The 25,215-nt window shown below is 45.1% G+C and overlaps 1 protein-coding gene across 3 annotated transcripts in view; it reads left to right on the top strand.

Annotated features, from left to right (window-relative positions):
* The first annotated feature begins 236 nt into the window (after window positions 1-236).
* Window positions 237-25,215, top strand: part of LOC119395758 (inactive serine protease PAMR1) — a 61,524-nt gene continuing 36,545 nt past the window's right edge. For all 3 annotated transcript variants that reach the window (XM_037662763.2, XM_037662762.2, XM_037662765.2), the window contains exon 1: window positions 237-436. In XM_037662763.2, coding sequence (XP_037518691.1) covers window positions 324-436 — 113 coding nt within the window. In that variant the 5' untranslated portion in view covers window positions 237-323. The remainder of the gene's footprint in view (window positions 437-25,215) is intronic.

Below are 25,215 nucleotides of genomic sequence, written 5' to 3'. Positions count from 1 at the left end.
TGCGGCGATTTTCTCGCACCCCTTCCAAAGCTGTTTGGGCTTTAGACTCTTGTTGCCCGCAACTGGAGGAAACTGGTTTCTTCGTTTCGTGTTTGCGTGCCTGTACGTCAGAGCATTCGGTTGGCGAGCGAGCAGAGGGGCAGCCCCGCTGGCACGAGAGGAGGTGGCCGGTTTGCTCGGCGGCGTCACGCGACGAAGGGTGTTGTGCTGGGGAGGAGGAGAGGTGCGAGAAGAAAGGGAGAAGCCCGCCCGAGCGGCCGCCGAACAGCCGCCGGCCTCGATCGACAACCCCTCTCTTCACGCGCGCACCGAGCAGAGACGCGATGCCGCGCAGAAACATGCCTACCCCGAGTGCTCTTCGGTTTGCGGCGCTGGCGCTGCTACTTTTGGTCCTCGCTTGTTGCTGCGTCCGTGGATCGGAATACCCTGCTCTCAGGTTAGCCTTTTATCATCTGTTCGCCAAACCCGTTCTGTTTAATCGGTGCACGTGAGAGTGCACAAAATGTGTGCCGCGTTTCCCTTGTTGTGGTTGGTTGAAAAACTTTATTTCCCTTGTTGTGGTGTACATAATCAATGCGCGCAGTTATAAACCTTATGTTCTATATAATTCGAACCGAAAAGGCACGCTTTCGTTGTCATAGGCTGTCACTAAACCGATTTAAATTTGGACAACGAGGGAGGTCACAGCGGGTGAGTTATTGTGACGACAAAGTGCACGTGCTTCATTCTAAATAGTCACAAATCCTCGGTGCCATAAATACGGGATAAACGTCTAGGGAAATGGTGAATACATATATAACGACCCGCGAACTGTTGCACGTACCGGGCTTCGAATCCTTATTCTCTTCGCGTTGCTGTCCGCAATTTCCCCAGCACGACAACATTCGCAAAGAGTGACCTTGTCGTAAATCTCCATCAGCGTCGAGGATGTTCGGCGCGTCGTCCTACGGCAACTTTAACTCTTTCGTGATCGAAGCGTTTCTATTAGTCGGCACAGGGCAGTCATCACCCTCTAGATCAAAATGACAAATTGATCGGCCACCTGGAGCGCGTTTACAGCCACCATTCGAGCTTGCCGGCGACGTAAGGCGGCGTTTACGGCGGAAGCGTATTCCCGCGCTCGTTACGCCATTGCGTTTTGCATCGAACTTCCGGTGGGGTCGGATTGTCAACACCGCGGGGAAAGTTCTGAGCACGTAGCGGAGGTAAATATAGTGGCAACGCGTCACAGATACCGCGCCCGTTTGCATAACAGAGCTAATGAGACGTGTGTTTGCCCGTAGTTTCACAATAACAGGCAATTGTTTGAGGTGGCAGATGACAACGTTAAATATACTAGGATCTGGAATTGTGTTAACCGCATCAAAACGAATTTATCGCTGTATAATTCGCGCTTTGCGTCATCCCCGGCTTGTTGGGCTAACGCGCACTCTTTCACGGTGCAAGCCGAACTGTCACTGCCATATCAAAATCTAATCGTTCACCTATTCATTATCCATGCATTGGCATTGCAAATGCGTGGATGTACCCTTCCTATGTCGGTAGTGCTGCGAGATTTAAAGTTTATCACCAGTAAAGAAACAATGCACGCAACACCGGTGCATTATGGTAAATAGAGTTGTCTCCCACGTGCACGGGTATGAAAATATTTTAAAATTATATTCTGTACATAATTATATTTCAGAAACAACAACTTTGATTAGTATTTAATTTGTTAAAACCGGTGCGATATTGGTTTGTGCATTCCTGCGCGCAGTCGCTGGTGCTGTGTGCAAGTTTACCGAGACTGAAATGTGTGTCCGACTACTTTTCTCGTAATATCTTTTTCATGAATGTGTAAGGACGAGACGACTACGATCCACAATATCGACATTCAAGATGTGTAATGCGCACGCGAAAGTAGTCGCCCGAAAAAATAAATGCCGAGAAGTGATAACTTTGGACTACCGCGCGTGGAAAAATCCCAAGGCCGCTAAGCGTCCCTCGAGGCGCACGGCTGAGCCCGCCCACAAATGCGTTTAATTGGTAACTCTGGGCACAATCTGTCTGTTTTTGCTAGTGACGACAACTGTCTTCTCCTTAAGCCAAGAGTATGTTCTGAGCCTTCTACAAATATGTACAAAAGAACCAGTAAATGTGCAGCAAATACAGCTGCTTGCGCAGCCTCGTCCGACCGGCAATTTCAGAAGCATCCAAATGCAATGCAGGATTGCGCTAAAAGAAGGCACTTCGAATCCAGCAGATATGTGTGCGCGGCTCCTTCCTGTTTGCCAGGAAAGAATATTTTAAGCGTTTGAGTGGTAATCTTAATTTATGCTAGTGAATTCCCATGGCTCAGGTGTTCGCGGCCCGGTGCTCTGTCGCAATGCTAGATCTTCAAGTGTGCAGGTTTTCAGAGAACGGGTACCGTCTATTTAGAAAGGTAGAAACGAAGAAGCAATGCTATTAAATTATATGCCGTCGCCGTATATATTTTTCAACTTTGTTACTGTGTTAAGGTCTTGAGAAAGTACAAACAGGGCAAAAAAAAAAAAACAATCAGAGGAATTAGGTGTCAGTGAATGACGGGCTTGACAGGCAAGAGTAAATAGAATAACGAAACGTACAGCGCACCTTGTCCTCACAACCACGTGGCTTTTAATATAACGCATATTCAGATTCCGTATAGTATGTTTTCATACGTGTCGGTACGACTGTATTATCTACATTCAGGAATACTGTGAGGGAGAATAATGAATTTCTTTTCGAACTTTTGGTCGTGACGTATCCATTTAAATCATGGGAACATTCGTCGACGAACATTTAATGTAGTCGTATGGTTTACAGTTTTATCCTAAGGTCATGTGCTATGTGCTTTTGAATGGAAGTGCGTATTCTTTCCCGTCTTACGTTATAGTTTTCATTATTTAAAGAGATCCGATAGAGCTCTTAAAAGTATATATTGCCTATTAGCACTTTAGAGGAATATGAGGTGTGGTTTATGTTTTTAAAACGAAAATGCACATTAAGCATTGACAGCTTTCAATGGCATGAAAATTTACAAGTAAAGTAACATGCGCGTTTTGACCATATCATGATGAACACCAGAAATGTCCACGCCGTGACCTAGAAGCTGCATTGCAAGAAGAATTTGTTGTGAAAACTCTCAGTGTAGTGAGGAAGAGAAAGAAGAGCTTCCGCGTCTGTTGTTGCTGTGCACGCGATCTACCTTCGGCTTCTGCCGGTGCTATTCCTCGACTGTTTAAGACGTCGCCGTCGCACAATAAATCGTCGTACGACATCTGGTGGAGGTTGCTGGAATCCCTGGCCTCAACCTGGAACTTCGCAACCGAACGTTGCCAGCTGTTTCAAGCACTATGACCGACGCTGTTGATAATCAGCCTGAAGCCGCCGCCCCTCCCACCAGCTGCGGCGCCGTCCAGCGGCAACGCGACCCTCCAGTCTTTAGCGCAGCAGGTGAGACTGACGCAGAAGACTGGCTTTCCATCTATGAGCGCGTCAGCGAGCACAACAAATGGGATGACCCGGCCAAACTACGTGCGGTCATCTTCTATCTCGCTGACGTTGCGAACCTCTGGTTCCACAATCATGAGCGTCAATTACAGACCTGGTCCGCTTTCAAGACAGCATTCACGGAAGTCTTCGGCCGCCCCACCTTGAGAAAGCTCCGCGCTGAGCAACGTCTACGCCAACGCGCTCAACTGCCTGGTGAGACGTACACCAGCTACATAGAGGATGTCGTGGACCTTTGTGCCCGCGTCGATTCCTCGATGAGCGAAGAGGACCAAGTGAAGCATGTCCTCAAAGGCATCGAAGACGACGCATTCCAGATGCTTCTTGCGCGAAACCCTACTTCTGTCGCGGCCATCGTCACCCTTTGCCAGAGCTTCGATGAGTTGCGTCGACAAAGGGTCCTTGCGCGCAGCGCTGTTGCACCTGCCAACTCGCTCTCGGGTCTCACGCTTGCCGCCAACCCGGCGTCCGATATATCCCTCTCCGACAAGATTAAGGACTTCATTCGTGAAGAGGTGGCGCGCCAACTGTCCATGCTTCCGCTAGGAGATCGCCCTGTACAGCCTGCCACACCTTTGGCTGATCCCATCAGAAGGGCCATTCGCGAGGAGCTTGCCGAGTCTCTACCTTTGGCTCAACCATTCGCACCCGTAGCTGCACCTCTGACTTATGCTGCAGTCGCAGCGCGACCTGCGCATCAGACCGTCGCATTTCCTGCCGCGATGCGACCACGAACATCTCCCCCTCCTTTGTCGCCCCAAGTTCCACCTCGAAGCCATTTTCAGAACCCCTGGCGCACACGGGACAACCGACCCATATGCTTCGCTTGCGGTTTCGCCGGCCAAGTCGCACGCTTCTGCAATCGTCGCATGCCTTCTGCTCATCCAACTGTTGCAGTACCTGGATACGGCTACTCGAATGATGATACCGCTAATGCCATGCGTTCCAACCCAGACTTTTCGCCGCTACCGCGACGTCCTTTCGCCAACCATCGATCACCCTCCCCACGTCGTCGCTCGCCTTCGCCCTTACGTCGTCGCCAGTCGCCCAGCGAGGGAAACTAGCTGCTGCAGTTCCGCAGGCACGAACTGCAAGCTTCGCGACTTCTACAAGGCCTGCACAGTCGCCGCGCAATTTATTGGACGTTATAGTTGAAGGAACTGCCGCAATAGCGCTTATTGATACTGGGGCTGCCGTTTCTGTCATCGACGAGAAGCTTTGTAGAAAACTGCATAAGGTCACCACGCCGCTATCTGGCATGCTACTGCGCACTGCAAGTACACAGCATGTAGCACCGCATGCTGCGTGCACCGCGAGAGTGGTCATTGACGGCGCTGTATACGTTGTCGAACTTTTCGTGCTCTCTTCATGCTCCCATGAACTCATCCTCGGTTGGGATTTCTTGTCGCAACATCGCGCCATCATAGACTGTGCCAGAGCCGAAGTGGCGCTTTTCCCATTCTCTGGATCCGTACTGCCCGACCCTTCTGCAACTAAAGCCGCAAAGCTCACTGTTGTATCCAACACGGAAGTACCGCCCGAAATGTCGGTCCTTGTGCCCGTATCTTGCTCCGCCGCGACCGACGCCACCGTACTCTTTACGCCGTCGCCTATTTTTCTGCGTCGGAAGGCTCTACCTCTCCCGTTTGCCGTTCTTGCCACTGAATCCGGATTATCATCTATGCTTGTCTGCAATCCGTTTAAGCACCCCGTAACCTTACTGCGCGGAGAATCACTAGGTCGTGTTCAGCCCATTGACCCAATTCACATCCTTGAGACTTCTGACGACACGCCCTGTTATCAGCTCGACGCCCTTACTTCCTCCGAGCATTGCACCTCACCATCACTGTCTTCGCCGTCGTCAGACGTTCTTGAAGCCGCCTTGGACGCCGATCTGCCGGATTCATACCGCCGCCAAGTCCTCGCCCTGCTTCAAAAGTTTCGGTCATCGTTTGATTGCGACCAACCATCCTTGGGACGTGCGGCGAGCATCACTCACAGCATCCACACTGGTTCCCACTCTCCATTACGCCAGCGCCCATACCGCGTGTCGGCAGCGGAACGACGGGTAATTAGCGAGCAAGTCGACGATATGCTGCAGCGTGGCGTCATTCGCCCCTCCCACAGTCCTTGGGCGTCTCCTGTGGTGCTAGTACGCAAGAAGGACGGGTCAATCCGCTTCTGTGTGGATTATCGTCGGCTGAATAAGATCACTCGCAAAGATGTCTATCCGCTGCCTCGGATAGATGATGCCCTCGACTGTTTGCAAGGCGCAGAGTACTTCTCGTCTCTGGATCTTCGCTCGGGCTATTGGCAAGTGCCCATGGCTGAAAATGACTGCGAAAAGACAGCTTTCGTCACACCTGACGGTTTGTACGAATTTACCGTCATGCCTTTCGGCCTGTGCAACGCGCCCGCAACCTTCGAGCGTATGATGGATACAATCCTTCGCAACTACAAGTGGAAAACATGCCTCTGTTATCTTGATGACATCGTCGTGTTTTCGGCCGATTTTCCAACGCACCTCATTCGCTTGGGTGAGATACTTACCTGCCTCTCCTCTGCAGGCCTCCAACTGAACATCAAAAAGTGCCGTTTCATATCACTCGGTTTTGGCATCCACACAAAAACGGCAAGCAAGGAGATGATGAACTCAGATTACCCTGTTGTGTGTGGTCACTTTTTGAAACGCCGAGTAGAAGACAACTAAAACAAGCTTCAAGAAAGCAATATAGCAATGCATCGGTTCATGCGCAGCCTGGCACAGGCACGTCGTCCATAGAAGAGTAATTTTAAAAATTCATATTGGAAGACCACAGACGTTCGCAGTACAAACAAGCATATCCGCGTAAGGATTACGGACATGCTACACATAGATGACTACTTCAGAACCTGGGGCGCATGAAAAATGACGAACCTGGTTGTATTTTTTGTTCAATAACTGGAAATTAACTATCAAGCAGTGCTGATTGACCCTCATGAATTAAAAGAGAGTGAAAGAGCAGAGGAAGGCAGGGAGGTTAACCAGAAGAGCTCATGAATTAATCCTTATATTGTACCAATAGGTCTCCTTTATACTGCGTAAAAACTTCGTTACAAGTGTGTTCGATCAACTTAAACAAGTTGATCTATGGTTAAGAAGCTGTCTCTTCCTGGGGGCGAACAAATTGATCCCATCGGTATAGTGTTGCACAAGATGACAAGCGTTAGTGAATGTAGTGTTGTCTCTAATAGACTGTTCTTAATAATAGAAACGAAGAAACTGGTAAAATAAACGTAGCCAGTACAAAAACACCGCAATGAGCCGCAACAAAAGAGCATGGAGTACTAAGCAATTAACTGTACATAATGTCATTTTCTCGCTGAGATTTTTATGCATATGTTCTGCCTCTGCCAACGACGTCTGCCAATATCCACGGCAGGGACACATTACACCGATGATGACGCACTTCCGCTATGTGTCCTTCACAACAACCTTCCTTAAACATTGTTTGTCGTGCATTATGATTGAGGGCGTACGCCGATGAGTTTGCAGGGCTGTTGAATATTGCATGTAATAAAAAAGCTTCGTTGAAAATTTGAAACTTTCTTGAATTCGACGCAGTATAGTGTATTTTAAAATTTTATGAACGTTGTTTTCACGGTTAGTCAGTTAAGTTTGCTGATGAGTAATTGAAATAGTAAAATTGTTTTGTTCATTAGCGCGTACCAGACAGAATGGATGCAGCGCTTGCTTTTTTCTTTGTACTGTACATCGTGAGATAATCACGTTGACTTAAGTTGTAACTGAATTATTTGATCTATTTGCCTATTTCAATATCAAAGACCGCAATACTATTGTGCAATATTCAGGAAATGCGTTTCCTCAAGTATATCATATCGCTCCACTTACAAAAAGTGGCTAACCTTATCTAGAGAAGTGGACAGGACCTACTGTCGTTATCTTAGCCAATATCTATAGTATCCTAGATTGCCAATGTTTATAAGCATGCACTGAGTGCCTGGTACGCAGTGAAGAAGTTCGCAACCATGTGTAGGAAAATGTAACATGGCAGTAAAGTCTGCTTTTGCCATTCTGTTTATGCGCTAGCATTAGTTTCCCTGGAGATTTTTAAGAACCAACTCCATTTCTATGGAAGTAGTTCTTAAAGAAGCTTGTGGATGCGACATTTTAGTGTAGCGCTTCATTGATAAAAAAGGAAAAACAAGAGGATCCGGCGATTTAGTACACTTCGTGCGACGGATGTAACAATGGTCAAAAACGTGATATGAAATTCACTTACCCCAATTATTACAGGAAACACGCGAAAAAACTGAGGTATTAGCGTTGTTGCATTTTATAGCCGTTTAGTTATCCCGTCGTACTCAACAGGCACGCGCGAGGCAAGCCAGAGCATATAACCGACGAATAAACCCACCAATCGAGACTTTGCCACTTTATCGAGCTGATTTCTACTACATGAAGGCAAGAAGGTGACTTTGAAGGGCTCGTTTTTCTGATTCACGATAACTGGACACTGCACTGGCAAATCGTGACAGACTGAAATGTGGCTTCCAAAGGTCCACTGCTCCGGGCAGATGGTAGATCGTTTTCAGGGTGCAGCTCCTAGGCGCCCGTTCCTGTGTTGAGCTTCGTTCCATGTTGACCGTCGCCGTAGCTGCCTGTCTCGAGTGCCTTGAATCACGCGATGCTCTTCTTTTCTTGAGGCCGGCCGCATTGCTCTGAAACCTGCATCGCCGACACACAAAATAAGTATAAATAAATGTGAACTACAACAATAGCAAAGAAATAGAAAAGAAGAAATCGGCAATAAATAAATAAATAAATAAATAAATAAATAAATAAATAAATAAATAAATAAAAACAAAGCGTTGTACGCAACTGCAGTTTGGGGCGTCGAAGCAGAAAAAAATAAATACAGGCAATGGTAATAATAACAAGAGACGTCAAGAGAAAATAAATATAAGAAAGGAACGAAATATAATAGATACATTTGAAGAAGAAAATGATAATAACAAAACAAAAGCAATAAGTACTCTGTAACTGAACGTACACACAAACCTCTCTGAATTTGTTTCCTTCAGTATATCGGCAAACGAAAACACGCGAAGAGCTGCGCTCACTTCTTGCATTAGGGAGTATCGTAATTGTCGGTAATTTTTTATTGCTTGGCCATATTCTGTGATCATTTGCTTATGTTTGTGCGAGTTGATTAACTACCAATCTCTCCTCACTGTTCTTCAAAATGTCAGGAGTGGTGTATATAAAGAACTGTTCGTCTTGGAGGTTCTTGTAAAACTTAGAGTACCCGTTGAATATACGTGTGCCATTTGGTCTTCTGAAGCCCTGCGATGCGTTTTGAAGCTCCTGAGTTGACTTGTGGTGACACCCCCCCCCCCCCTCTCTCGTTGGTCGCGTTCGAACGAAAAACAAAAGCTTCTAAGCTTAGCAATGGATGCACAAATGAAAAGTAAGCGACGACGTGCCTCCCACAACAAATGCGAAGTAAACAGCTCTTCGAGTGCAATATCGCTGCTCCCCTACCGCCATTATCGTCCAAAACGTGCATGCATGGCCATAACTTTGCACATTAAACATCTACGGGACAGGTCCATTTGAGGAAAGGTGTGTGAAAGGCTTGACGTCCCCCTCAAATGACTGAGGCGAAGGGGAGAGAGGGTGGCTGCCTCTTCTGCTCCCCTCGTGCGCGTGCCTATGGGCCTAGTGGTAGTAAGGGATGGCCTTAGAATGATTCAAGTTCGTACTAAAGAAATCACTGTGGATGAACCCAGGTGAAATTTTGTCAACATGAATTGAAGAATGAGGAAATATTCTTCCACGTGACTCCCAACCAACGTTTTCCCCGACACCGTACGGAGCATGATAACAGAGAAAACGCTGATCGAATTCGGTGAATCACGTTGATTTTGATCGTACGAGTGATTGTGCACAGAAGTTAAAGACGCTTCGATTTGTGTGGAAAGTCATTGATTAATGGTCTGTGCTGGTTTCAGCCGCTCACTAGACAACCTCTCTTCTTTTTCTACATTTACATGACCTAAAAAACGACCAGATATCTGTAGAGGCGCAAGTGAATAGAAAAAAAAAAGCTGCATGTATAATTTGTTAATAAGCGGATCCACACAGCGCAGTTCACCGATCTAGAAGTACAGAGTTTTGAGCCAACCGAGGTCTACGTATGCGAAAACAGAGTATGTGTCTCAGGGCATGCATTTCAGACTTTGGTAGCTGTGCTATTTCTGTAGGAGGAAACCGGTAGGTACTCCAAAATATTTGCATTACATGGACTTCAGCGCAGTGTTCTCTACCGAGGGCAAGGTCTACGTGTCAAAAATAAAGTGGTAGTTCTCAGATTCAGAAATTGTTTAGTGTTTACCAGTGCGAGAGAAACTCGTGGGGGCCACAAGGTCGAAGCTATGAGAGTTGTGCCGATTTTTCATAATAAAGGAAAATGGGGGAAAGGAGGGGGAACTCGACATCTTTTTTTCATATTAGACGAGTGGCCGCAAGTAGAAATAACTATGCCATTATTTATCCTTCGAGAATGTAATGCAGGCAGCGTCAACATACGAGACAGATTTCCGGTTCCCCGACTTATGGTTACCACGCAATCTAGACTGCAGGTTTGATGACACCGAACAAAGCTACATGAACTGAACAATGCTCGTCAATACTCCGTAACGGCGCCGTGCATGTCGGACGTGTGTTCCGTGTCACTCCATTAGCGTCTGAACGAAGGAAGGGGAAGATCATCGGGCGCCTGATTCGAAGGTTACAGGCTCGGTCCCTGCCGGCGGCAAGTTACTTTTTCGTCCACTTTTAATTTCTTCACATTTATATCACAGTTACTTCAGATAACATGCCCTATAATTTCCTTGGCTTGTTTGTCGGTTAGTTCTCGCTAATGTGTATATGAGTGTCTGAAACATGTCGCTGCACAACATTTTCAAAAACTCAATGGTACACTGCGAAATGAACTTTGTGAACATCTTGTGACATGAGAAAGAAGCGAAAGTATTATTTCGCTGTTAGATTAGAAGCTACATGAAACACGGGGGCAAGGACCTGATAATGGCGCATCTAAAAGTTACGTGCCAGCCTCAACTAATGTGTAGCTCTAAAGAAAACAAGTTGGATTAACGTACATGACGCAAGTGCACAAAAAACTTGATCGCTTATCGCATTGAGTTTTTTTTGTGTGCATATCTCCTCGTATTCCTCAAGCTCAGGCACACATCAGAATCTAAGCGTTCTTTCCTAGAAATATTTCAGCGAAGGTAAAAACCCAGACACGGCGATCATAATAAATATACTCTAGCACACATCTCCAGTCACCGTCCCAACGCAAACACCTGTCATGATTATGTATTGAGAAACAACAACCAGAAGCAGTCGAATTCGTGTTTCATTGCAAACAAGCATTCCAAAAGCGTGTAAGCAATTGATATGCTATGTACGCCAGATGTGAAGCATGTCAGAGTTGCTGTGAGAATTTTGTTGTCGGTGCGCTTGTACGTCACACTGTATAAGGTCTCGGCGAAGGACATTACGAAACCGAGAAACAAGTGGCTTATGGGCCCGAATTCCTCACGTTGATATGCGCAGCACTTAGTCACGTCAGAGCCGTTGCCACGAGGGGCTGCATAACTACGCTGAAGCAGCTTTGCGGACTTCTGATCGGATGTAGGAATACGGTGTGCACATTTTATTGTATTTATTGTGGCTGGTGGGCACATTTCGGTGCTAGTATATCATTTCTGTGCTCACAACGTCATACTTAACTATGGTGAGCGCCGTTCGAGCACATTGCCAACGATTGACCAAGGTTGGTACCGCGAACACGGGCGCCCGAATCTTCGAATGTGTTCTTGGCACTAATTATGCGACCGAAAGCGAGCTGAATGTCTGGGCGTACGTGGGCGGGCAAATTTCCCGTCCATACCAGAGGCCCCGATAGCGATTGCTGCGGTGGAGCGGCTCTGACGCGATTCCAACGGTCCGATGAGGAGAAGGTCTTAGCAGCAGCAGGAAGGACCTTCAACCCTTTGCCGCTGGAACGGCTCAGCCGGGGAAACCCCTGCATCGCCGCCATCGGCATGCGAGGCACGGAGCGTCGTCGATCAGGGGCCCCAGCTGACCTCCGACGGCACGACTCGGCAACTGCTGCCGTCGGCCGAGCTTGAAGTCCCCACCGGACGCCGTTGGTGTTCGCGAAAGCGGCAGCGGTTAAAACAGGACACTCGTTGTTTTTCTTGTCCCTCTTGTAAAGGCAGCTCCGAGAATAGATAGTCCACATCAAATATTCGTCGCGCAATAAGAAGAGGAAACATTAGAGGCTTCGCGTCATTCGGTTCGGAATCGTCTACGAGTATTAGCAAGCGAGGATGCAGTACGCACCTATGGGCAGCTGTTTAAGCTAAGAGTCGCCATGACTTGTCGTCAGCAATGAGATTCCTTTAGTCGAAAAATTCCCCGTCTGCATCTAGATTCTCGAGCAATAAAAGGTAATGGAGTTTAGCAGTGCAGCTGACACAGTTGCTATTGCAGGTGACGCTCGCGAAAAATTACACATTGCGAAAGGTGACTAGAAGATGCGATCGTTATGTGGCAAGAAAGCGTCTGCTGATGCGCTATTTCGCGTGGGCTGAGCAACAAAAAAAAAGACAAATTTTAACTGACTTCAGCGCTGGTAAATTGCGCAAAATTAGCAGTAAATGGTTTAGCTTCCACAGTGCAGCGCGGATTGGAATGCAATGATACGTTTAGAAAGGTGCTACGTATAGAAACAACTTTCAGGCAGTAGCAAATTATTGAGCACAGGAAACGTGCTCAGAGAAGGCTGCTGTATTTTGTTGGTTTGGCGTTTGTAGAGGTTCTCGTGTGTTCACATTGCGGGTTCTTGTTATTTCTACATTTTCCTTTGTACTAACACAAGTGACAGTAAATAGTTCGAGAGGATGATTTCTAGGGACGTCCCTGTTTCAAGGGCGACAAAAAGGCAATTAGCCTGCTTGTAATGATCAGGCGTTACTCGCTCACAGTTCTCACACATAGAGCTAGTTAAAATTCAAGTTCTTCATTTTTTTTTTCCAAATTCATTTGGATTGGTTTTCAGGGCTAAAAGCTGCGGCCTGCAGCTTGACAGAGGCTCAAAAATCATGCGTAAATTATTATGCATAAGGCGAATGCTGACAAAGGATATTCCCATTACACCGGCCTAATAAAAATATCTCTCGATTTTTTGAGCGAAAACTGCTGTATGAATATGAAGGACGCCAGTGGCGGACTCCAGTTAAATTTCGACTCCACGTAGTCAGTTAACGTGCACCTAAACCGAAGTACACGGAATTTCTTGCATTTCGCCGCCATTGAAATGCGGCCGCCGTGGCCAAGAATCGAACCCGCCTTCTCGACCTTAGCAGACTTGGTATATTCTTTTTTTTATATTTGCAGCTTGGCATAGCAGTCTTTGTTTCCTCCCTCATAATGTAAGTTGGAAACTTTCTTTAAAGAGCTTGCTCGCTGGTGTTCGTATGGTAAGAATTAGATGGAAAAAGAGAATAGGAAAACCCAAACGAAACGCAATTCGCCTACAGCTTCTTCATTGCTGACGTTAATGCGTTTGATTGTTTCTGGACTTGTAGTTTTCCACTTGCATGGGGAGGTAATTTATGCTAGTATCTAGAGCCTCTGCTCATATATCACAGTTTCTTACCGCATAGTACGTTTTACTCGTTCCCAACCCTGGTGGACGTGGATTCTTTTTTTCGGCCACGGCAGCCCCGTTTCAATTAGGGCGAAATGGAAGCCAGCCCGTGTGCTGAGGTTTAGGTGCACGTCAAAATTATTCCAGCGTGAATCATAAGAGGAACCACGTACAGAAAAGTTAATAGAATGTTTATGGAAAAAAATGAACATATTACGGTGGAATAAGAAGTCATCATTCGTAGATTTTTGGAAAAATATTTCTGTTCTAATAATTTGCCTCTTCTCTGCAATCGCTATGCCGTCAAACAAGATGTTTATATGAGCCCTTTCGACATATGTGTAACTCCTAGTGAACCGTGAGGTATGCGCTCCCTTCAGAATGTTCTTGTTTAATGGCTAGTGTTTCGAAGAGATAACCGGAATATAATTGTAAAATGTGTTAGAATGTTTTTTTCTTTCAGACAAATGGAACGAGCGAAGCTCCTTGTAGTGGTTTAGGAAGTATACTAAAGAGATCTAGACTATTTGAAGCTCTTTCGGACCCTTATTTCAGACGTTTTTTTTTTTTTTCATAAGTGCTCCTTAACCACATCCTGTGTGTTTTAAGTGATAATGAATTACCTACATGTAGTGAAAAATTTGGAATATACGTGTGTATTAGTCTTACTGACGGCGAGTTATTGAAAACAGCCTGAAAAACACTCGAGCTTGATCGCTTAAAGCGCGGCAGTTGCGAGCAACCGTGAATTTACAGGATAGGCGTCTACCCATCCCCACTTAAAACGTGACGTCCTTCGACATCCTTATATGCTTCAAGCCAGCGTATGCGGTTAATATTTTAGGCACACCTGTTCCGGTTTCTGTAGCGCAGACGTATTGCCTTGGATCGGACGAGATAACATCATTTCTTCACGTTCGATGTGCTAGTTCTGGCAGTACCGCAGAGGCATCGTTTTGCCCTTCACTTTGTTTACCGACAGCGGCTGCTACGAGGGAAGACATATACCTGCAGTTACTTTGCGCCAGCAATACGGGTTGTTTACAAACCTAGTCATCCAGCGCTCGCTCGTAGTGGGATCGAAAAAAACAAGTTTCACTCGCTTTCCTCGTTCTTGCGACTCTGCTTCGGCGAAAGAGTTGCTTCGTTTTGTGCATCCCTTCTGGCTCAAAGAACGCAAACTCGCGCGAACTAGAGGCATGGTAGCTTCCGTGGACGTCGTAGTATGCATGGTGCTTCTAGATATTCCGTGAAAAATGTCCCTCTCGCCAAATAAGTGGGCGTCTGAAGTGAAAGACGCAGTTTTTGTGGCCACATTAATTTTAACAGCGGAACTGTCTACGGCGGCGGTTAGTCCGTGAGCCGCAAACAGAAAAGTATCATCATCAGGCAGAGGCGCGCGCTTTATTCGTCCTCTTCTTCATCGCCGTCTCCTTGATGCTCTGATTTGCTCCCAAAACACCTGCGGCTATTTCTCCGGCGTGCGATGCAATAACCCTGATCGGTGAGACAACGAGTACAGAAAGAGAGAAATAAAGAGATAGAGAAAGAAATAGAAATTAAGATAGAGGAAGAGACAAATTATAGGGGAAAAAACTTTTTGGCGAGCCGAGATTGGAGCCCGCGCATCCACAATCCGTCTTAACCGCTTGGCTATCTAGGTACAGTAGCAGAGCATAGCATAGCCTTATATAGGTTATGTACTGCGAGGGGGCGGGAAAGGGAAGTGATGGCGAGGACGGCACACGTGAAGGTGAGGAAGAGGGAGATAGTCAAGCATAGCATAGAAAGAAAGAGAGAAATAGAGAGAACGGAAGGAAGAAAGACAAAGAAGGAGAGAAAGACAGAGAATCAAAGAAAGAGAAATATAGAAAGACTCAGAAGGAGAAATAAATCGATAGAGAGAGAGAGAGAGAGAGAAAGAAAGAAATATAAATAAACACAGACAAAAATGACATACCTAAAAAGCAGAGACAAGAGAGAAAGAAATAGATAGAGGAAGATAAAAAGAGAAAATTTGCAAAACTTACCAAAACAGGAAGAACCAGAACTAACTAGGTGCCCATAAGCTCCGCTGTCTAAATCTTTAGCATTGAGCTTCCACAGCAAGCTACGCTATATTTTTTTTTATGCCAGAAATTCCTAACTGTGTCTATTTCGCTTTGCTTATAAAACATCGGATCTCGCGGTTTATGAATAGTACGTTATTTGGTTTGCTGCGTATTATCCAAGTCCTTTGGCGCAACAACACCGCGTTGCAAATAGAAAAATAAAGTGGCGGAAAAAGGAAATAAGAGGCTCAGATTTTAGCGGGGAATTTAAGAATAAAATAAACTACCGCCACTGTTGATGACGGGTCACCAATATGCACTTTATTTTGTATCTGCATTTGTATTTCGACTTTAACCCCCCCCCCTTATACTGATCCACCAAACGGGAGCTGTAGGTATTGCAAATAAATAAATAAATAAATAAATAAATAAATAAATAAATAAATAAATAAATAAATAAATAGATAAAGTCCTCATACATTACATCATCAGCGTTTTAGAGTCACTTATCTTGTCTGATGCGAATGCGTCTTAGCATGCGTTTTCCCTTCTTTTGTGATGCGCACAATATCAATGAATTTCGTTTTGTCATTAACTCTATGGCCTCGCCTTTTTTCTTTTGTCGAGTTCTGTTTTCAGTGTGCACAATATAAGTGTACTTGCCTCTATTAGCAGCATGCCACTTTTATAAACACTGCCGTGTAATTTTTTTGCTCGACGAGCTAACATTGAGTTTTCTTGTGAATTTATGTGTCTCGACTCCTCTTTGGGATTGACAGTGTCAATAAACGAACAAAAAAAAGGATATTCAGCGAGAGGCACATCACCTTTTTGAAAATTTGCTGGAGCGTTCGCGGTTAACAACAGTGGCTGAATGCAACTGCGTATGCCAAAACTGATAACAATACACTGTGCCGGTGTTTGTGGTTACACTAACGAAACCCACTCTAGGCCACCTTATCTCTAAGCATATTCACTGCGCAAATTTATAGCTTTCAATTGCACATTTTCTAACGATATTCATGTTCTTATTCTTCGCTGCTGTATAGGCATCAGATATAAATTTCAGAGGTGAGGAACTTAATTGCAATGTCAAACACAAGTGCACGTGTGCACCGAGAATAACTGTGGTGGCAGTACCTAAGGGTTAACGTGTTATTCAATTACACGCGATCGCCTGGTGTTCGGTTACAGTTACATTCATCGCCAGGACAATGACCCTGAAACAAAGCCCACTGATACATGAAAAGCTCATGATGAATTTCGTGCAGCACTAACGTGTAGGACGACGGACGGAAGAAGCACACGAGACAGGCGCTGACTCTCAACTGAACTTTATTTTTAAAAGCAAGAAGAAAATCACAAAGAAGGAACACCAGGCCATTATCGCTATTAAGTGGGGCCGCGAGATTAGCACTCTTCAATAAAAGCAAGAAAAAACAGCAACAACATTGATAAAAACTGATGGATTCGTGCCCTCAACTAATAGCCACATCTTACGCCTCTCCATGTGCTCAGCAGCTAGTGGTTCCTTCTTTTTTTCTTTTACAGCGAAAGCTGTTATGAGATCATTTCACCGGCCGTTTTTGGCGCCGTAGTTGTCCGCCGCCGCCGCCGCCGCCGGTGTCCGTAACCAGTATCGCTCGAAATAAGGAAAAAAACTAAATAAGAAAAAAATTCCAGGATGGAACGAGGTTCGAACCTGGGCCCTCTGCGTGGGAGCCCAGTATTCAACCTCTGAGCCATGCCGGTGCTTGAAACTGCTTTGCAAAAAGGTCCTATACAGGCTTCATGTCGGGAAGGAACCACATTAGCATATGCAATATAGCGCGGTAGAAGAGTAAAATAAGCACCAAGCGTCGCACAACGCGAATTCTGTAACCAGGCGTCACACAATGCGAATTGCGCAACGAGTAGGTGGTTGAATGCTTCCAACCCATTACAAAGGACTCTGCCATAATTCTTCGTCGTCATCAGGCACAGCATCAACAAAGTGCGCATAATGCCTTACATGCGTTTAGCAGGTACCTCGGCTCTCCGTAGAATGACGAAAAATGGCATAGTGCCTGCTGCCCTACTTCTCAAAAATTACAATGATTTATAGCGTAGTGGGTTCCTCGCAAGTGCACTTGTATTGGTTGCCAAGGAAGCCCATAAGCGCATGATCCATTTCCTCGGGGTCTCAGTAAAATTACAATGATTTAGAGCGTAGTGGGTTCCTCGCAAGTGCACTTGTATTGGTTGCCAAAGAAGCCCATAAGCGCATGATCCATTTCCTCGGTGTCTCACTAAAGTTACAATGATTTATAGCGTAGTGGGTTCCTCGCAAGTGCACTTGTATTGGTTGCCAAGGAAGCCCATAAGAGCATGACCCATTTCCTCGGGCTCTCAGTAAAGTTCTCCCCCCCCCCCCCCGTCTCTCTCCCACGTCAACGTATGTTCTACAGCGTGACGGGAGCGGGAAAGAGCAACCGGGCGTCACCCAATGCAAATTACATAACTGATGGGCCGTTTAAAGCTTCCAACCCATTATAAAGGGCTGAGCCATAATTCTTCATCGTCATCAGTCGTCGCGTATACAAAGTGCAAATAATGCCTTACAGACGTGTAGCTGGTGCCTCGCTTCTCAGCAGAATGACAAATAATGGCTTAGTAGGTGCTTCACAACTTCACAAAAATTGTGATTTATGTCGTAGTGGGTACCTTTCTAGTGCACTTCTACTGTAGCCCCAAATGATCTTACAACGTGCTCTAGAAACGCCGCTCTTCCAGCTTTCGCTGTGACTGTGCTGCGGTTTCAGCGCAGGCCTGGCGTTTTTTTCTTCTTGCTTTTCAAAATAAATTTCAGTAGAGAGTCAGCGCATGTCTCCTGTGCTTCCGCCGTTCGTTGTCCTACTCGTGAGCGCTGCACGAAAAGCATCATGAACTCCCACCAACTCGTTCAGCTTACAATCTTAATGCAAAAAAATCGCCGAACTGTCGTGAAATTTGGTGTTGGTGTTGTCTGCTCAATATTATAATTTCAAATATTGCCGTACATGCATTCGTGCACACCGACAAATTCTTCTCCGTTCGTGAGTTCCTGCGCATTTCGGTCAAGTTATTTTATATTTTCTTCTGTACCCTGTTTTTCGAGTGCTGTGCGACTCGACCTAAAACCTGACTGCGTTTCATTTGTTATTGCGGCTTCACTCTAGCATTATCTTTCACTGTTTTAATTTAGTTCACTTCAAGTAATATTATTTACTTATCTCTGTAACATTAAATGCTGTTATTCGCGTCCCAAAAAAATGTAGCCAGTGGCAAAAGAATGCGCTAGCTTGTAACTAACATAGTGTCTTATAAAGCGCTCAAAATCTCAGTTATGACACATTTTCTATTAAGACAAGTGTACTTGATAACGGAAACTGAGCACATCGAAGTTTTGTGTTTGAATTATTTGTAATGCACCACCCAGACGCAGAGAGCAATGACAGACACATCAGTCCTTCAGAAAAGTGATGGACATGCTTTGATATGAGCATCATATATCTAGGTGTGCTGCATCGCAATTACAGTTCCCTACTTTAAGAAGACCTTGCTCATTGGAAGCATTCAGTGTATATGGATAGCGTGAAACAATAGTATACTAAAATCCCCTGGCACAAAGTCTTTATCAATATTCAGTTAGGATTTCCTTAACTGAAATGAGGTTATGAGGCCGTGCTTAAACTTATAGGATGAACAACAAGATTTCCAGAGTCTATTTTACCAACAATAAGCAGTTGCATTCAAACGGCATGGTGCAATCTCAATACTCAAAATAATGCGATCGGAAGCGAATCATCCGGGAATGCAAATGCAGCTGGTATTGCGCAAAGCGAATGAAATACGTGTTGGTACCCCCCTCTACATGTGTGGTGACTTCAAGGCATGCAGGTATGATAGCACAAAACGTTGAACTTTATTTCGGTTGCAAATGTAGTCAGCGGAAAGATTGCTGAACTCCTTCTACGCATGCAAACGTTAGACTTGTTCAGGCTTCTTAAGCACTCGTTTGAGTGGGATAATATTATTCACTTACTTTTTATCCGGAACGTGCGATATGGTAATCAGCTTGTTCTAAGCAAAGAGGGTGCCAAAAGTGCAACAGCAAAAACAAGGACCGAAGCGACCTTTTTCAGGATGCAAATTAGACAGAGCGAAGAGCATTTATAATTTCGCTCATTTTTTTCTTATTTATTTCTTGCGAACAGAGGCGAATGTTATAATAATCTGACTTCGCTAGTCGCAGTTGTGCCTATTTTTAACCACTCTTACATGGAACACCATATGGCAATGTACTTCTGCGCTTATTTCAGTGTCTCTAGCTATCTACATGTCCACCCGTAGGTTGTAAAGAGGTGAAGAAAAATCTGAGTGGTGTGTGGTCGTAGCTTCTTTCAAACATTCCTATGCAAAAGTTCGGGGTTTAACGCGCTTTGCTTTTTCGATGGAGATGGTAGCTTCCGAGATGAGCACTGTGAGTGTCAAGGTTACAGCTGAGGCGTTATCAATGTGCTCCACGTAGAGAGAACCAGTATTAAAGCGCCCCGCATATGGCAAGCGACAAAAAGAAAACAATCTTCCTGCTTAGGAAAGCGTGCTGTGCCTCGCTCGCCATCACTCTCTGATTCTCTGTACAGCCAACGTGCAAAGTACATGAAAGCCCTTGCTTACGTATAACGCTTACCTCTAACACCTCGTGCAGGAATTCTCCAGCTGCAGAAAGAGTGAAATTTCACTCCATGCATATGCAGTAGAATAAGAAAGTCTGGTTGGAATTTCCTGAAGAAAGGCAGCGGAATTCTACGAGCTGTAGTTCTATCTGCATAAGCATGTGCTAAACAGAGGTGGCTGGCGATTTAATACGAAGCAGACTTTCACGTCCTGCCCGACACTTTCACCCGAATGTGTGAACTTTGTACCGGCAACAGAAAACTATGCGAGTTCCCAATATAGTGCGGTAGTTGTGTGCCGTTGGTCTTGTTATATTCATATGTCATGAACTAAGCAAATCGTGTGCGTTATCGTGATTCACACGGAGTAAAACTAATACACAGAAACAGCGTTACCAGACGTCGTAAATGCCTTGGTGGATGTGGAGACGCATTACAAAGCAAGGGTCACAGCAGCGTCGTTTTTATTTATGCAAGCCATTCAGCAAAAGTCTGAGCACAATTAAACAGCAATAAAAAGCAAATATATAGATTTCATAAACATCGCCCGTAAATTGTAGACTTAAAATTAAGTCCTTCTGCACAGAATATTGTTGCCGCAAATCCCAGCGGCTTTGCTTTACTATCTGCATAAGGTTAAGGTAAGCTGCCCATATCTCTATGGCTTTATTAGCGGCCACGGAAATTGCGTCACTCTAATGTTGCTTATCATACGAACGAAGGTATCAAGAGTTGCATATAATGTACACTCGCAATTGTTGAATCACCTTACTTGTTTTTGCTAACGTTATGCAAGAACACTGAAGCTTTTTGCTCGCCATAAAATTTTTCCGCCACAATATGCTTCGTATGCTGGCAGCCGACACAGCGCGGCGGCGCCACCGGTAGAGAGGGGGCGCTTGGATAGCGCCACCTCACTACCGGTGCAGCCCGAACGACCGGTGCAGCCCGCTAAAAGCAGCCCGCGTATTGGCGGGCTGCTTTTACCGTGGAATTTGTACGCTCTATATCTATATTTTATTATGACCGTAGGGGCTCAAGCAGTCACCATAGAACAGGAGAACGATGCCGAAGACTTCCTACATGGAACGCTGTAGCCTGTCCGTTCGTTTACTGAGGAATGGACAAAAAAAATTTTGTTCGCCCTGCTAATTTACACGGAAATGTGCGAGAAGTCCAAACGGGCCATTCTCCATCAAGAAATTGTGAGCTTTCTTTTTCACTATTCAAAAGGTTCGCGTGGGCGAAAGCACTTGAATCATCCTTAGCCATAATGCATAGTGCAGAGTACAGCTATGACAATCCAGAGCCAAATGGCGAAGGGCGGAGACTACGAGAATGCCCAACAAGTCCAATGTTTTCTCGGTGTGTTAAGATATTTAAAGACATCAATGAGTTGCGGTTGTTGTTAGGTTGTTTATTCAAACACTTATGTGCTTAGCATAAGTAACAGCTTGCGTAAGTCTGCTTTTCGCCAATCAGTAGCGCAAAGCCACCCTTATTCAACTTATCCCCAAGCGGCTGAACTTCATAGTATCGAAGAAAGAGTGGGCATTCGCGCAGACACGTCCTGTGCGATACCGATCACGTTTCGCAACACTTATTCTGTTTCGACTGCTCAGCCTTCGAGAATAATTTGAAGCATTTGGAACGTTTACGAGTATTCTGATAATATTGTGAGCATTACTTCCGAGCTGCTTGAAGTATGATCTATCTGAGACAGAAAAGCTTGCCACGTGCGTATGGTTGTTTTTGCAAAGACCTCGCAGAGAGGCTTCGCTGTTCACGCTGTGCTGACAGCATCAAAAGTTCGGCAGTTTGCCAGATTCCTTCGATGTAAATCGATAGCGAGCAGCAGTTACGTTAAACGGCCATCGCAAGGTCTTCTACTTGCTCTCAGCGGTGTCGTATGACACGCATGGTTGTTGCTACTCCGAGCTTAGGTACGATGCCAGAAAGAAGCCGAAAACAAACTAACGAAGTCTGTCGTACATATATATATATTTAGGCAACACGCGTCGGACCACTGCAATGCATATACTTTGTCACATTTCTACTCCTGGATACAGAAAATCACCATCACTCGCTAAAAAAATTGCAGAGCAGTCTCACTCTGGGAAAGTGGCTCACCAGCGAAGCTCTTTACCCCACAACACAGATGCTACACTGAATTTCGAACCACAGCGTGTCACGCAGCCTGCAACTAAATCCAAAATGTCTGTACAGAAAGTCCCTTTTGAATTTAGCGCATGTGTCTTTAAGGTTTTGCCTTCAAGCAGCGTGGTACTTGCGCCTCTTAGCCGCGTATTTAGGGTCAGCTTTTTGCTCCATCAAATGAAAGTGTAAGAGCTGTGGAATCACAAAGGAATGCACCTGATATATTCAGGCACCTTTTCAAAGCTGTCGTTTCTTATTACCGTAATTCAGGCGACTAATGACTTCTGTGCATTCCCTTAAGCAAGGAATTTCTTGCTATCGAGCAGTGCACGGACCTACCGATCGGTTGGGCGCTATCTAGTTGTACCTATTTTTTAAGGAAGGCGCTTTGACGCAATTTCAGCAGCGTATTTATCATTAAAAGTCGAACATACATATATATCAGCGTGCTTTAGCAAATTACAATACAGCAGTAATCAGAACTTTTCATGGCTGGTACTTCTATCTATTTTTTCGGAGATGGACTGCATCTTTCCTCACTTTAAAACAACAGGTACAAGAAAAATAATTAAACTAGTAACTTGACACTGCGCCGGAATTTTAGTTCTGTGTGCTCATGAAAGTGTGCTGTTACCACACAAAGAGCGCTGTTTGAGTCAAAAGCGAGGTCTAATTTAGAGCAATGCGCTGTTGCCGCTTGTCATGGTAGAATTCAAAAAAAAAAAAAAACAGATGGTCAACACAAGGAATAACTGGTGAGGCGCCATTATTGGGTTCCCGCTACTAAACGTTGTCGTGCAACCATCCACTTATTCTTACAATGAAACTTATTTCTAGTTGGCTTTATGTGGGCGTCGCGCTTTCAGTTGGCTTTAGGGCGTCGCGCTTTCATCAGAATTCAGGCAGAAGAATGTACTTCGAGGTATCCCATCAGTAAAGATTGTCTCATAATTATTGTTCTGCAAAGCCACTTTTTGGCATGTTAAAAACGGGGTGGGGGGGGGGGGGGCGGGGAGTAACATATAGGTAGAAAAAGATACATTGTACGCTTTAACAACTAACACAAGGTTATGTATTTAGCAAATGGACAAGTTCTACGTCCTCGCTGCCTAGAATTGCCGTGTAACACTTACTGGCGTGAATGTCAATAAAAAAGTATTGTTTATTTGAGCGCTTATTGCACAATAGGCTTGCTTGGGTTCGTGGTTCTAATTGTCGCGTCGCAAAAAGATGGCCGAAATTCGGCTCTCCGTTTCGTCTGACGTGTATGCAGTCTTCCAGATGTTAATGCAGTAGCCAGGTGTCTTGTCGTTTACGCGTACTTTCCATTATTAGGCAATTCCTCATGACACTATTGTGTTTTAGTTTTGGTTCAATCTCTCATTCATGACACAAAAACAAACTTCAATATCGCAACAAGAAGCTAACTCAGATACATCAACGAAGAAAATTCTGAGGTAATACACGAAAAAAATGATAAAAAATTAGGCCAAGACGCCTTAATACATGCAGCCTCTACAAAGATGCGCATTCTTTGCCATGTGGTCTCTCAATACGCGTGCGCTAGCGGACACGTTACCAAGCTGTTGTTCGGTGCACATAAGAAATTCACTCTCTGCTTCCTGCCATTCGAAGTAGCCATGAGTCTGGCAATGTTCCAAGTATCTAGTATTTTTGTGTCTGGTCCAAGATGCGAAATAACCTGCTGCTCTGGAAGCCAGTCGAGCGTTTCCGATACGCACGGGTGCACACGGTCACGTGCCAGGAGGATCGCTACTGATGCTAATGCCGCTGCGGTGTCGACCGGGCGTGCTGCTTCCACGGTCTCAGTGGCCGGCAACGCAGGGACGAGAGCTCTTGCGCGGCCCAACTTGCGTTAAACTCGGTTCATTTTTGACGTGCTAGCTACAGTCGCGACAGTAAATTGAAAGAAGAAAAAAGCAGCACGCAGGTCTGTCTCCCACTGTTTTGATCCCAATATTGCCGTGCTGTACCTACCACATCTAGAATCAACTAACCGATTGGCCCAGGTGAAGCTGCCGTTTGTTCATTTGTATCGTGTAAACGTTCAAAAAACATAAATTTGAGTAAGTTCGTAAGGGTTAGGTGGTATATATAGAAAAAACAAGGCAGGCCTGCGAAGGTATCGACACGAGAAACACAAAACTTATGCCACCGTTATGTTTGCTGGCATGTCGTGTCTTGTGTGGCTGCCTTTTTTCCTACCACGGGCTGTTTGTGTCATTTGTGAGTCGTGACACAGTGAGCTGTTAGGTGGAAAAAGGCTACTCACATACAATACCAATTGTGCGCGTTAGATTTATAATAACGTTGAATTAATGAAAGGTTCAAACAGAACGCCCTCCTAATGTTAGAGGGCTCTTTCGGCCGTAGCGAACGAGCGCTCATAGCGTGAACGTCTTTAGCAAATGGAGCTTGTCTGGCAGCACATGAGTTTGCATTGCTCAAGTTGTTTAACGGTTGTTAAGAATATTGCACATGTGCATTTTCGCCAAGTATATTTGGACTTAGAGTGTTTGTGAGAGAATGCCGTATGAGATAACTTATTTCGTGACCGTGCAGCTTATTTTAACAGCAATTTTGGTCTAGTTCAGCCTTTATAATGCTACTTCAGAATCATTGAAGAGCAAAGCAAGAAAAGATTGAACGGACTTTCAATCTGACAGAAACTGTATGCAAAACAGCGAATAGCTTTATCTATAAAGTGAAGCAACGAAGCTCTTCAACTTGCGAAATTATGACCCTGCGAGGCAATTACACACATCAGGAGCAGTTAATGTAATCCTGCAAATCAGGTGGTGAGTCGCAATTGAACAGGTGCTGAGAAAACTCTTGCCTCAATATTCTTTTTAATGCGATATCTGCTATTTAAGTAAAAATAGCACTCTACATGATAAGCAGTTTTCTATTTCTCTTTGAGGAAACTTATTGAGTAATAGAATGAGGCTACCTGAAATTAAGAATGGCACTGCGCGCGCGCCTTTGTGCAGTTTATTTTATACGCACAATTAAGAGACAAAAGTTCACCCACGTTTTACCACGACCAAC

Source organism: Rhipicephalus sanguineus, chromosome 6 (assembly GCF_013339695.2).
Source record: "Rhipicephalus sanguineus isolate Rsan-2018 chromosome 6, BIME_Rsan_1.4, whole genome shotgun sequence".
In the NCBI taxonomy this organism is placed as follows: Eukaryota; Metazoa; Arthropoda; class Arachnida; order Ixodida; family Ixodidae; genus Rhipicephalus; species Rhipicephalus sanguineus.
Note: the sequence above shows the minus strand (reverse complement) of the source record. Positions and strands in the feature narration are given on the sequence as shown.